The sequence below is a fragment of the Rousettus aegyptiacus genome, unplaced genomic scaffold, assembly GCF_014176215.1.
Source record: "Rousettus aegyptiacus isolate mRouAeg1 unplaced genomic scaffold, mRouAeg1.p scaffold_m13_p_7, whole genome shotgun sequence".
In the NCBI taxonomy this organism is placed as follows: domain Eukaryota; kingdom Metazoa; phylum Chordata; class Mammalia; order Chiroptera; family Pteropodidae; genus Rousettus; species Rousettus aegyptiacus.
The window spans coordinates 52,853,948-52,869,057 of NW_023416310.1; the positions used below are offsets into that span (position 1 = coordinate 52,853,948).

General features: G+C 37.7%; 1 protein-coding gene across 6 annotated transcripts in view; it reads left to right on the forward strand.

The window, feature by feature from the left end:
- CTNNA2 (catenin alpha 2) overlaps positions 1-15,110 on the forward strand; it is a 967,153-nt gene that overhangs the window by 728,831 nt on the left and 223,212 nt on the right. For all 6 annotated transcript variants that reach the window (XM_016123449.2, XM_016123443.2, XM_016123447.2 and 3 more), the window contains exon 8: positions 4,142-4,222. In XM_016123449.2, coding sequence (XP_015978935.1) covers positions 4,142-4,222 — 81 coding nt within the window. The remainder of the gene's footprint in view (positions 1-4,141; positions 4,223-15,110) is intronic.

Consider the following 15,110-nt stretch of genomic DNA (forward strand, 5'->3'; position numbering starts at 1 on the left):
CAAGCATTTATCCACATTTTTAAGATGAGAAAACCCCAACTGACTGTCAATTCTCGGCCCTTTGGTAGTGTTGTGCGAGCTTCCCTATAACAAGGGAGGTGTGGCTGTGTGTTCTTGATGTTTTTCAAGACTCCCACATTTCCCCATTCTGTAACTCATCTCTGGCCCCCTCCATTCGACAGATGATAAGTCTGGAGTCTAGAGAAGTTGCGAGGTCACTGAGGCCGTTATTGGCAGTCGTTACAACTGGTTTTGTTTTTTTCTGTTCAGCAAGGGCAGGAAGTGGATGACTGATATAAAACAACACACCTTTGTTTTATTATTAGGTGACGATGTCAAAATGAAGACTTAGGTCTCATTTCACTTCAGTTTGTTAAACTATTTTTAGTTCGTAGAGCTCGGAGTGTCAGTGAGGGAGAGGTGGGTGAAGTTTCTGTTTTGGGCAAGATTTTTATATTATTTGCCTTGGGTGGAGACAGAAGTCCGGGTGATCCAAAAATAGTTTCTATGTAGTTTCCAACTGAATTCTTTCAATTTTTTCCACTGAAGAAATACTTTCCTAATTACCCTGAATACTGTTAATGCGTTTTATTGTTTCCAGCACATTGACATCATGATTGATTGTCCTGCTAACCTGGTGAAGCAGAGAGGGCATATGTTATATTATCCGTGGTGTTTATGAGAAAACTCTGTCATAAAAAATGGGAAAGTTGTTAGTCCAAGATCGCAGAGCCTAGTAATGTAGGCTGACACTAGGAAGCAAGCCTTTTTTTTTTTTATCTTCTTTCTCAATGACTGGCTTTTGGTCCAATTTAAGCTGATAAGTTAAAAATATTTCCACATGTGAGCATAACAGAGTACAGGCAGGTATGGAGTGATAGCTTGCTAGTCTCCATTAGCTACGTAAATCTGAGCATGGCAGAGCTCCTACCGTTATTTCGGCACGTATACCTCGTTTAAAGAAATTAGAGTTGATGAAGGGCCAGTGAATTCATGATTTCAGCAAGTGGCCCAAATTTCCTGAGTTGTCATTCATGCTTTACCATTCCCTAGCCACTCTAAACAGTGAGAAAAAATATGGCACTCAAGTCATCTGCATTTTTGTTTAATTGCCTCCAGCCAAAGACTTGGAAGCTGGAGAAACCCAGGATTGCAAATATTACACAAACAGAATCGTGACAACACAGTGGCATGGAATGCTAATGTCACCAGAGGTCCTCTGAGCTGCCAGATAAAAGTAGAGTTGGCAGAAATCACACCATAAAGAAGCTCTTATGAAAGTAACTTGTTCTCTACAACTAGTCCAACTAATCCCTTTACGTCACGGAGAAAAGGCTGGTCCATTGCACTCAGTATCCAACTAGATCCCACCTTACCGTTTCTTGTCTTGATACTTTTCTTTTGCCACCTCACCCTCTTTTCATGTACACCCCTCTTTCCTATTCAGACCTTCCCAGGATTTAAGCTCTAGCTAACTCTCCTCACCTCTCGGTAAGCTTACCTGACTTCCCGAATGCGCCATCTCCCTCTTCAGAGCGACTCATCTAGCCCTTCGCAGTGTCCTTCTTGGCATAGCTGTTGGTGCTGTCGGGCTCACATACTGGTTTACTCAGCTGGGGTTAGGAGCTCCTAGAGTGTGAGGACAGCGGCACTCACTTTTTGTGTGTCCCCCACACTGATCAATGTGATATCTCACATCTAAGGGATGCATATGCTTTACAGTTGCATGTTATCAATGTCAAATGGGTATGGAATTCTGTGTCGCCCTTCTGTTCACAGAATCAGGCAACAGAGCCTTCCCCTCTGTGTCTGTAACAACCCCAGTTACAGTCTTGAGTGTAACCATCACCCCTGAGAGTAGGGTTGCCTGATTTAACATATGAAAATTCAGGACATCCAATTAAATATGGATTTTAGGTAAACAATGATTTATTTTTATAGCACAAATGTGTTCTTTAATTTTTTAAACTTTAAGTTTTTAAAAATGATATCTGACCTTTATTCACATGAATCACCTTATTTGCCTGACCCTAATCCTGGCCCAGTTAGATTCTGTCTTTATTTAAAATTTTGATTTTTGGTCAACATAGAATTTTTGCATTAATTTTGACTTTTGAATATGTTGCATTAAAATGACGTTTATCTTTATTACTGGGTTCTCGGTGCACCTTAACTTTTATACCTGAGGTGAGTGCCTCACCCCTCTCACCCCAGGTCCCAGGCCTGCCCTGAGTTTCATTTTCTCATTTATAAAACAGCAATAATAATCTGCTACTGGTGAGATGAAGAGAGCTCAGTGCCTGATACTTAGTATTTATTCAGTAATTATATGTCCTGTCTTTATATACACTATCTTGATTTTCTTTTTTCACATTGAGAAGTACAGTGATCCAGTCTTCTGCTGTCATGGCCACATTCTAAATCAAACTCATAGTTGTTAATTTTTCAAAGTAAATTTTTATTACTATTATAAATGGGAAAGGCATAAGAAATCTGTGTTTCTCAGAATTATCATGGTCCAGACGTCCCCAAAAGTGCCCTGTATTTCAATGGCAGACATCCATCCTATTTTCCAGGAGAAAACCAAAGAGAAAAGAAGCAGCTGCTACACTTGACACACCTGAATAGAGAGAGACAGGCGCTGAGGTCACACTTGCTCTGTAAGCGGTTTCCCTTGAAAGATAAAGGAACACATTTTTCTCCATATACTTTTGTTTTCTTGGAGCTATTTGTACGCTGATATTTCAGAGTTGTAAATTATTAGCCACTTTATTTTAAGCTCTTTCTACTTACAAACTCAAGTTTAGGGAGTGGAAAAGGACGATGGGGATTCATAGGATATTAAATGATTAAAAATATACACACATATTTCCTGCATTGGCTTTTTAATGAAAACACTACAGGGTTACACATTAGACATTTGTTCTGAAAAAAAAAAAGATTAATTAAGCAAATTGCAGAAAAGCTATGTATAGATCTGATGGGATGGGAGATGCGTATCAGCTGTATGTGTCTAGGATTCTGTCATGGGATGAGAACATGGTAATTTCTGTGGATCTCTGAAACACATTATCCCATTAAGCACAATTTATAAAATGGGCTCTCATTACTGCAGAGACACTACATGATTTTACAGAGACTGAGTGTGGCACAAGGATGAAGGAAACTGCCACGAGGACCATAAATACATACGTCTATAGGGTGTTTGACAGAAGCTTAATAGATTTGACAGCATTTGAAAACAATTTTTCTTAAAGGAAATATAATGCCATCTATAAAGTTATATGGAACTTTTTATCAATGGGGATTTGTTGTTGCTGTTATGGTTTTAAAAAGATAATGGAGATTCTGTTTTGTTTGGTTTTAATTATTTTACTATAGCCATCAAAAATAGAAAATAAAAAAAAAAAGAAAAGAGGGAAACTATTTAGTGAAGCTTCAAAACTTCCAACTAAACAATTTACTAAAGAGGATTGTGGGTTTTTTTTTTTTTCTCTCTCTCTCTCTCTCTTTTTTTTTTTTTCTTTTACTTCTGGCTGTTAAAGTCATAAGGGAAATTTCTTCCTGACCTCAAGCTGCGGAACTTATTATCATCTTTAGCATTCTTCTGCATGATGGAACAGAAATTAGAAACACTATTTTTCTAGTAAAGCATCTCTTTTGATTTTGAGACAGAAGTTACAATATGGCCTATGATACATTGGGATGAAATTCTGAATTCTGATCATTTACCTTAATTTTTTTTTCTAATTCAGTTTTTACCATCTCAATCATCTTCTATTCAGAAAAAGTGCTTACATAAAAGAGAAGCACAAAACATTTGTATTTTAAGGCAAAAACAAAACATGCTTGTGTTTACTTAATCTCTAAATGTCTGGACAAGGGAAGAAAACAGATTTTCATGGAGTTGAATATAGACATATGTGTAATCATCCTGGAATGTATTGATTTTCATAAATTTTAATTTTTATTTCAGAGAAAAGCAAGTTTAGAGACCAAATCATACTAACTGCATATTGAAAACAATTATTTTTTTATTGTTTGGACTCTACAACTCAAATGTGCTTCTGAATATTTTTAACCTATAACGTTGCTAACATTGTATTTTCTAAATCAGAAATTATTTCTCTTTTCTTAATAGACTGGAAGGAAGGAAAAAGGAGATCCTCTAAACATTGCAATTGATAAGATGACCAAGAAAACAAGAGATCTAAGGAGACAGGTACTGTTGTTTTTTTTCTGTCGTTTTTTTATTCTAAGTACATGGTACTTTGCAGTGGTTTCCAAGAATGTCCTTTTTCAAACTGCTTTCTTAGAGCAAGTTCAAATAGGTATTTTTTATAACATGTACACATACACAGAAACATTTCATCAACAAGGTAGAGTTTGCTGAGCAGACAGACGTGACTATTACAAGAGGTGTGTTGATGAGAATCACCTCTGAGCAGGGAGCTTGTTCACTGCCCACATCCAGTCTTCCCAAGTAGAGACCTGATTAATTCACTACCTTCTATGTCTGGTTTTTAGTTTTTCAGACCCTGGTGTGCAAAGAACCGGTCTCTGCTTTCGGCTGCTTCTTTAAACTTAGAGGCATTCAATGAATAAACAAGAATGGTAATGGTTAATGAGAAATAGAACTCTGAATCTGATGAAATAATTAAAGTCTTTGACCCAATGTATTCCCTTGTGGACATAAATCTAGGGCAAAGTTTGCTTATCAGATGGTAGTTTGGGAAGCAGGGAACCAAAGCAAGCAATGTTAGTTGAATGATTTAAATGGCTAACGACTTCATTAGTCTGACAGGTCCATTTTTAGGGGGAGGAGAGGGGTAGGAATCTCTGGTTAGGGCTTTTTTTTTTTTTTTTTTTTTTTTTTTCATCTTGAAAGTGCTATGTGAACACTGGTAAATATTGTCCTCGTATCCCTTATACATTTCCATGGCGGGCTCCATTTTTTTTTGGTAGTGTTTTTTCTCTAGAAGAAATAACACCATCCATTGTTACCATAAAATCCCTTTTTGATCTCTTCCTGAGAGGCATCCTGTCTCTTACTGGCAGCTTTTGCATGTATCCATCCCATTTATTAAATGTTGATTGTGTCGGTCGGCTAGAATCAACCACTGCTCTAAAGCAACACCTGCTTTATTTTCTGCAGCTAGAAAAGCTGGGCTGGTGTGGCTGCATCTAGCACTTGCTCCTGCACTATGTCAAGGTCAGACAAGATTAGTAAGGTGCCTGGGCAAGTATGGCCAAGGAGCATCTTAGAAATGGTTTATATGAGAGGAAGACATCACTTTTGATGACAGCTGGGGAGCTTCGGGGCTTTCTTTAGGATATCCTACACATGAGCTGATGTCCTCTAGAAGATATCACAATTAGTTCTGGGTAATGAAGACTCTAGTTGGACTGCCCAGATAATAAGCCTTTTGGGAAAAGTGTTTACTTTTTATTTTACCTTGAAATAAAGGAGAATAAAACACAGTCCTCTTTTCTTATCTGTAAAAGTAGGGAGCAAGACTAGATTGGTAAGCTATCTTTGAGCTGTATAATATTGAATGAGTCCAAAGGAAATCCTCATTTATTTTTAATGCCAGAGGTCTTAATGCCTTATACTCCCAGATTTTAAAAGCAGTGGGAAGGCATCGAATATCTTCTCTAGAGCTTGCCTTTGGCAAGATTGTCGACCAAGCAAAATTCATGAACTGAGTCTTTTCACCTCCCAATCTCTTTGTTTCAGTGGGGACCACTCTTTTACATTCAGAAGCCAGTACCCTCAGTTCTCAACACTCATAGACCTATCATAGCGATTTTTTGTCTTATTAGGAAGGAATGGGTAAAGGAGATTTTACTCCAGTGTTAACAATTAATGAAAAAAAGTTGACTTTTTTTAACTGAGGACTGGTGATATTTGAAGGTAGAACTTACGGCAGAATTTTAAGTGCTTTGGTGACAAGCTCCTTGGACAGCTTCTTTTAGAATGGCCGTAGAAAGAGTATGTCATCCCCTGAAATCATTCCATGCATTTTATCTATCTATCTATCTATCTATCTATCTATCTATATACATATTATTTATAATGCATGGAATATACATACACACACCCACACAATTTTTTTCCTGCTCACCTTTCCCAAAGATTGAGATGAATAAGCGTAAAAAAGAGAATCATTTTATGATATTAAGATCCAATAGTTATGGCATAATTTTACACCGCATTACCAAATTTGATTCAAATATCCTTTTCTTCCCAAATCTGCCTTTCTAAAACAGGGGTGGTTTCCATCTGTCAGTTCCATCCCTATCCATATGTTGGGATATTTTTGCCTTTCTTCCCATCTCTTCTCTTTCTCCATGTACACCTGTAGTGGTACAAAAGCTTCTCTGATGTAATCATACGGAGGCTACCTGGTACTTCTGCAGATTGAATATACAAGGACTCTAATTAGCATGGTTCAGGTGAATCTTCAGTTTAGATTTAGGTAGTTAATTAATTGGAGTGGCTAATAGCAACCATGTACTATGACCCTACTGGTTCAAATGAATATTTCCCTTCTGGTCTTTCAATCACAGGCAAGCCCTTGTTAGAAGAGATTCTAAATGAGAACCCTCAGTTATCCATATCCACGTCCCTGTACACATGTATTCCTTTATATAATATTTAGAGCAATCAAATCACTTGGGGGAAAAACCAGAAATCAAAGAAAAAATCTCTGGTGACTTTCATAAGTCCCCACTATTTCAGTCTCCTTTTCCTCACAGGCCTAAGGTTGGGTAGAGTCCTCTAGAAGGTGACCCCGGAGCCCTGCAAAGTTCTAGTCACCAAATGAAAAGGAAATAAAGTCAATCATAATTGTTATCTTGAACATCCATAATGAAAAAAAAAAAAGAATTTAAACTTGTTGACACTTGAAAAAAGTCAAGAGTAATTGAATAAAAAATATTTCTGTTTAAATAGAATTTTCAAGTAGTAAAACCCCTTTCTTCAAGCGGTATATCCCAAGGCCCTGGGGGGGTCATAAATTGTGAAAAAATGTCACAGGAACCCAAAAGTGTTATTTAAAACTGATTGACATGGACCCATCTTGCCAATTAAACCTGTGAGAGTGGTCAGTGGTAGAACAGAATCTTCTGAGGAGTATTTTGTTTGAAATTAAAAATGGATTTGGGGGAATGTAACTGCCAGCTTTAAGCATTGTGTTTTAATTTTACAGCTATGGGCACAGTATGCCCTGTGTCTGAGCTATTGTCACTGCTGTGATTCTGGAATCAGACCATTACAAAAATAAATGCTTTTGGCTAACTCTCCACCTGGGGATCTGGTAGCCCACATGGTCTATTCACCCCTTAGAGAGGACGCAATTGGTTTCTGCCAGCTATTCCTCAATGTTCTCCTTCTATGTGCCACTTGTGAACTATTCTAGGCAAGGTCTCTTAGTTTTCCCTAAGCTGACAGAGATGCTGGTTTATCTTAATAATTTTTTTGTCCTTTTATTAGTCTTTTTGTCGAAGTTGATCAGCAAATCAGAACCCAAATATACCCCTGTGAAAAGTTAATAAATGATAAATGTAACATGTTAGGGTGTTGCTAAACTTAGTAGTAACTCTCTTGTTCTCGAAATCAATCAAGGGCCTAATTCTTATCCCTTCATCCTTAGTAGCCATTACAATAATTCCAGCGGTAAGATTTAGTAAGTGTCAACTTGACAAAAGTATCAATTTTGCTATTACAATCAAAATATTTTAAACAGACAACAAAAACCATGTATACAATGCTTTTACATTGGGGTGAGTATTTTAACAGAATGGATTATATAACAAAAGATTAAAAACAAACAAAATGTGTCACTGGTTGGTATGTTTAAAGTCAAGATCCTACCTCCAGATAGGACTACAGAAAAATCTTCCAAGATTAATAAGAAATAATTATGGCTGAAGAATTTCTTCAGCTATCTACTTTGTGAGCCGGTTCCTTTCATAAGAACCATAGCTAGCCATGGACAGTCATCAGCAAGAGCTTGTAAAATCACTGCCCACAAAATGTAAACTAAATTATAGCCAACATGTATTGAGTCCTTCCAATGTGCCAGGCACTGTTCTAAGTTCTCTTCAGGAATGGAACACATTTAATCTTCGCTCCAGCTCTGTGAGATAGAAAATATTGTCAGCATGCCCATTATATAGACTAGGACATGAAACGAGGTAATGCACCTATGTCCACATAGGGTGTGGATGTGTGGAGGTTCCAGGACAGGCAGCCTACCTATAGGGGCTTTGCTCGTAACCCTTCCCTATCCTGCCTCTCCATAAAATTGGCATATGTAGTCAGGTTACCCATATACTAATCTACTGTGAAAGATTCAGTTGAGGAAGAAGGAGGGGCCGCATATATGGTCAGAGGTGCTTTGTGGTTTTCAGTAGCACTTTCACTATTCTAGGTTTTGGGATGGGTGACATGTTCACATTGCAGAAAGAAAAAATAATCTGTAGTGAATGTCAAAAATATGGTTCTCGTTTGTGACATAATATCATCTTTCAGGTCTCCAGCTGTTATGGTTCACTGGGTCCTCTTTTTAAAAAATGCTATACTGTTTACGTAGCTAGCTTCTCAAAGTGTGAATTATAGACTTTCTGAAACATTGACAGAAAAAAAAAGGAATTTTGATGCATTCAGTTATTTTTCCCACATCTGCTCAGGATGGGGCCAATTATTTTTAGATCCATTATAAGAAAACATTTTAAATCATTTATTTCTGGACTTGAATTTGCTTTTCCTCATAAGGACATGAGGCTAGCTATATGGCTACAATTTAAAAATATATATAAAACTAAAATATTGATTTCTTCCAAATGTTAACGTTTGTATTCTTCACACTAAGAACCTATCTTAGAGCTAATAATCCCTGGAGTTTGGTCCCTAGGTCAGATTGCCATGCTGCCATGAAGTATGGTTACTGAAAAGTCATCACACAGCAACTGCAATTTGAAATACAGAACATAAGAAATTCAGAGACAGCTGAAAACAAATGGCATCAGAGACACCAAAGATCAGAATCAAAACGGCCTGGAGAAGGGCACTGTGAAAGGCAATTCTTCAGATGTCCTCCTGCCACAGATTACATATCCAAGCTTCCTCTACCATAGGAAAATCCTGATACGATAGCCCTGAATGTATGATTAATGCATACTAATTTATCTCTTGGAATACACTCATTAGGCCAAATTTGAGGTACCTAATTTCATCAGTTGGAAATAGTTCATAAAACTTACCTTATGAGAAAACTCTTCCCTCATGAAAACACTATCATGTCACAAATTCCTAAGCATGAGTATTCAGGTCTTGACGTGGTTTAATTTATCCCTAAAAGCAAGCTAATAGTTGATTGTTTATATATAAACACAAGTTTGTGGAGGGCACCAGACTTGACCTCTCTCTCACTAGCAAGTCTAGATCATGGAAAGAGCCTAGTAGCTTGATCAACATTGATTAATCAAATGATATATTATATTGAGTAGAGGGATCTATAACATATGTATGAATAAGAAAACACTCAATTAAGTGGAAACTTCAGCTACCGATTTGTTCTCTTCAGCTAATTTCTCCAGGCCCCATAAACCAAAGAAAAATAGAAAAGGGAAAGATAAATAGCAATGACTGAGTTGCAAAATACATTCAAGAGAATGTCTGCATTTAGTTTAATCTCTGACACCTTTTGTTCTGCACCATTAAGAACCTTGATCCTAACACTGAACGATCCACTATAGGATTATAAAATAAAAAGATCTATCATATTTTTCAAAATGAAATTCTTAAGCAAGAAAATTTGGAATATTTTTAATGATGATGATTTAAACAACAAGGACATTTAAATATATATATATATATATATATATATATATATATATATATCCTTTCAACTTATCAAAACATTTGTTTTAATAGAGCCATCCTGGTTAACTGAGGTTGGCCCATATTGATTGTTGGAGGTTATGTTTAGACTGGGACTTCTTATCCATAACTGTCACTGGAAGGGAGATAATTTTAAAGTGTATCGTGTAAGAGTTTGTCATTATGACTTGACTTAGGGTGTTTCTAGAGCTGATGATTACAGCTAATTGCCTTGATTCTGACTGAATATACTCTGAATTATTGCAGCCAGCTTGAGGCCTAATATATCTATTCCATTTGACCCCTCCTTGCTGAAGTTACCTTTCATTACCTGAAAACATATCTGGCATCAGTTTTCTCAGGGGAAATTTCCATCAGGACAGCTGATATTTCTTTATCTTCTCATTTCCTGAGGAGACTGGATAAATCTGAAATTTATAAAGTGAGTCATCTTCTTGTAGGCTCTTCCTCTCCTGCTGTTACTGCCAGCTCTGATGGAAGCCTATTTGTGCTAGGATTTCATCCTTCTGTAGCTTTCTGACTTCTGTGGATGTCACTGATGATGGCTGAGGGCATTCGACATTGCTCTTTGCTTGAGTAGGAAATTGTGTAAAAGGTAATGTTGGTTGTAATATCCACCTATTTACTTTATATGCCTTTGGACCAATCTTTGTCTTCTTTCTTGGGTGAATTAATTCCAGGGTAACTTAAAGCTAAACCTCACCCCACTTTCACCCTACAAAACTGTGCTTTCCATCATGATCAGTCTTTCAAGAGGCTTACAGGTCTGTGCAACTCCTCCCATTATCATTCTTTAAATCCCTGTCAGTCATTCAGTCTACCTCCTAAATACATATCAAGTCCATTCCTTCTTCTCCACTCCATTGGCACTTCTTAATTGATATTACCAAAATGATGGTCATAGCCTTATAACCAATACTCCTGACCCCAGCTTCCTTGCCTTCAGCTCACTGTAGCTCCAGCAGTCTATTAGACCATTGTTTACACATACTTGTACCTTTGCATTTGCTGTTGCTTCTGCTTGGAATGTCCTATCTCCCTCCCTTTCTTTTTCCTTTCAGAAAAATGTACAATATTTCCTACAAGGCTTAGCTTAAATATCACCTTATCACGACTCCATCTAATTCCTGTAGATCGGATTCATCCAGTAGGTTCTTAGAGCACTTAAAATAGCTTTATTATGATACTTTTTGCAGTGGACTTAAATTGTTTATGTGTTTTTTGCTATGCCCATGTTTGTTATTCTTTGTTTCTTTAGGGCATATCCTAGTGACCAAGTAAAGTAAACTTGTACCACAGTTGTTGAAAGAATGAAGAATAACCTGTTTGCAGCCATCCCACCCAGAAATATTCCAATCAACTTCCTGCCGTTCTGAACTCTCATGTCCCTGGTTCTATTGTTTTAAGAACTAGATTTGTTAACTTTAAAAGTCTATTTATACTGTGATAATAATGGCTATTTCCATTTTAAGAAAGAGCTTCTATGCCTTAACCCAGAAGTTTCCTGTTGCTGGGATGACTTTAGAAAAATCAGCTCAAGAACCTACTGAAAAGCAGATATATGGCTCTTCCTGGGAGATTTCGATTTCACGTACAGGTGGTAGCACCTTCAACTCTGTATCATAACAAGTTTCTAGTACATTTGAAATCCACTGCCTTTGTTTCTGATAATGGGAACTTTCAGACCTCATTGTAATTCACTGAGTGATGTATATGAGAATCTGTAAAGCCCTCCAACTACTCTCCAGTCCATTTGGCCTCTCCTGGACCTCACCACTTCACAGATACAATACCTGTTTCAGGGGAGAGAGAATCCATGCTTGAGCTTCCTTTCCTCATGGGCCAAGATTAGAAATGCCCAGTCTGATTGCTCACTCTGCCACGTGGAAAGGCTTGGCAAGATCTGTGCTTTCTGGAGCAGGGCCAAGAAAAGTGAGAGGGGAGTGAGGTGAGCGAGACACTGGCCTTGGGCATGATGTTTTAGGAAACACCAAACAACTCAGTAATCAAGATAAATGTTTTTATGCAGTATTTTACAAAATTAAAATTAATGGGAAAAATCCACAATGAGCAACTTATCAACATTATAAATAAAGAGAAAATTTGTGACAGGGCAGTGCTGAGTCATATTGAACCCTGAAATAAAAGGGAAAAAAGCAATATGGATCCTGCCTTTATTTACAGTGTTGCAATTCTGCTTATGATGGGTAAATCTTTCCTTACTCTTGGCTCTGCTCCAGAGCGTCTGTCTATTAAAGTCTTTACTGCATCTGCTGTATGGGAAAGTTCCCCACAAATGTCTCAGTGTCAGGTTGTTTTCTTTTTCCCTTCTACATTACCTGCAAAAGGGCTGACTTTTAAATTTTACGAGATGACACCTTGGACTCCAGATTTGAAGACTGGTTTGAATTGTGATGTCTTTTAGGTTGTCTTGCTCTAAATGCATTTCTTCTTGATGTTTATCACAGTGGCATGGGCTTTTAATGGCACTCTGAAGTGCTTCAGAGAAAATGGAGAGCATTTTAATACAACTGATTTACTTTTCAGGTCTATGGTAATTTCCTTACTGCCTAATTATAAGGCTTGGTTTAATTTACTCCACACATAATGTTTACTGATGCACATATGGTGCCACATTTCAGCAAACTACCCAGAACAGGTATTTTTGTCAGTCTGGAGCATGGAAAATTTTCTTCATATACAGAAAAAAAGGCTAAGAAATTTAATTATCTCAACAAAGAATGTCCCCCAATGAGAGAGAAAAATCACACCTATCTATAACTTCAGGAAGAAGAATGCAATCCCTTTAAATGCTATTTTAAAAGCTAAATGATGATTATGTGGTTCCACGTGTATAAAGATTTTCAGTTACCCTAAAAATCAGGTGGGGAGAGGGATAGAAGTTGAGGAAAGGAGAGATAGGAAAGGGAAGCAATAATATCTTCTGGGCGTATTTCTCAACTGTCTTTGGAAAAGGAGGCATAGATTCAGTAGCCATAGATTCAGAGGTCCCTTAGAGATAGAGACCTCTAAGGTCTTTTCTCAAGGCAAAGGGTCTTTGTTCAGCATCTTTAAAACCCCCTTTGTTTTAGAGGTGAGAGCTTGTCCCTTCACCCAGCAGCTGGTACCATTACTGGCCAATTTTAATAGTTAGAGTTAAGATCAGTGATTTTGTAATTATCAATTACTGATGTTGGATTTACACTGCCAAACTAATGTTTTATTTTGTTTTGTTTTGTTTTGTTTTGTTTTTTTTGTATTGTTTTGCCTGCTTTTCCTAAGTTTAAGTCCCAGATAAAACTTCAGTAAAGAACTCGATCCAAAGACTTACAAGTAGTGGCTTGCATAAGCATTCATGGCTTCACAATCAATTGGCTTGCCTTTCCATATCTCTGTGTGCTAAGAGTGGTTTGGCTTAGTACTGAGCAGCTGATGCCCCCTCGTCATTGAGACAGCAAAATAACTCTCTGGGTCATCTGATTCATTGCTCCCATTTGTACTGTAGTATGTGTTCCCATCAGAAAAGCCAAGCTGCCTACTGAAACTGTTTGACATTTGTTTAGTGTCCATTCTTTCCTTAACACTTTATCTTTAGTTCTGCAGATGGGGTCTGACTATGGAAAACATTTTATTTTTACTGACTAGAGTTTTGAATTTCTGAGAGTAGATTAAATTTCTTACTAATATAGAGTTCAAAGTTCAAGAACCCAAGTGGGCCAACTCCGATGCCTGTCCCTTTAATGACTGTACTTGTTAAAGTTGATACACTTTGGTTGTAGTTTATAGTTTTTATTAAAATTTCTTTAATGGGAAGACTGTAAGGTAAATTTAAATGAATAATGAGTCTTGAGGTTCTCAATAGTCATCAAAATAATGGGCTTCTTCTTTAATATACTCACCATATTTTTCTTCCTTAACTATTCATATCTGAGTCCAACCTCATGCAAGACATTGGACCATTAATAAGATTTTGATAATTGTTTTCTAGTTACTCATAGGGGAAAAATAAAGGACTTTTCATTTTAGTTGGGGAGCTGGAGATAGCTGATGAAATGCAGATCAAGGGACTAGCAGACCTGCTTGGTATAGTCAATGAGCACAGTTGAATGTGTGTGTCCTGGCATTGCATAATTAAAGAAGAGTCATTTGTCCTGAGGACTTTGGTGACAAGAGAGGATTTTCCATGTGATCCAACCATAAATGCTTGTCAGAAGTTTGGGTGATTAATCAGTCCCAGCCCCCTCTTCTCTCATTTCAGTTTCTTAGGTTTCACCAACACATCAATCCTGTTAACTGTTAATGGCAAGATTTCTATATTTTTATTTGATTCTTTTAATTTTAGTGAAATTAAGCTGCCTTAAATAGCTGCATTCTAAGTGGCAACTATGTAACGGGGTGACTGAAAAGCTGGAAAGCACCTTCAATCTAGGCTAGTGGAGCAATCGAACCTCGGAGAGGTAGGGCACAGAGCATCAGGGGCAGGAGGAGGTCAACACTACTGAACCCTCAGCCCCTCCTTTGAAATCTGTAGGCTTAGATAAATCAATGTGGCCCTGAAGCTGTATCTATAGATGCCATAATAACTAGTTGAAAGGAGATCACTTGTGACTATCTACCAGTCTTTATGTCTGTATATTAGCATAGCAATCACCTTGCCTATTAGGCATTGAGCCCTTTCTCTGTGTGTTTAGCCAGTCTGTGGAAGTATCCTCAGTACTGTCACCAAGCTAGGAAGAATTATCAGGATTTGGAGTCCAGTCCAGATCAAACCAACTGTATCCAGCAGGCCTAGCAATCCAACCTGATACCCTTCTAATCCACAGAATTTTTAGGAAAAGTCGACAACTTCTGCTCTTACATCTAACCTTTCCTCTTCATCCCTAGCCTCAAAGATGCTGCTAGAAAAAGAATTGCTTAGGGAGCACTGGAATAATCTGTTTTCTAGCAGAGCATGAGGAAAAATGAGAACAGAAGTCAACTTGCTCAAGTAGTACCAGTCAAACTGGCCACTTAGGGGCTCCTTGAGGCCATCTCTGGCCTCCTCAGTTTTCTTACGCAGGTAGCATTTGGTGATAAGTAGGCAATAGGAGAGTAGAGCTTGGAAGTGCAAGGGACATGCGGCGGCATTGCAACATGGACAGAGCAAAAGAGCTGCAAGGCTGAAAGTCAATAAGGAACCATCTAGAATAGGCGCCTGCAAACT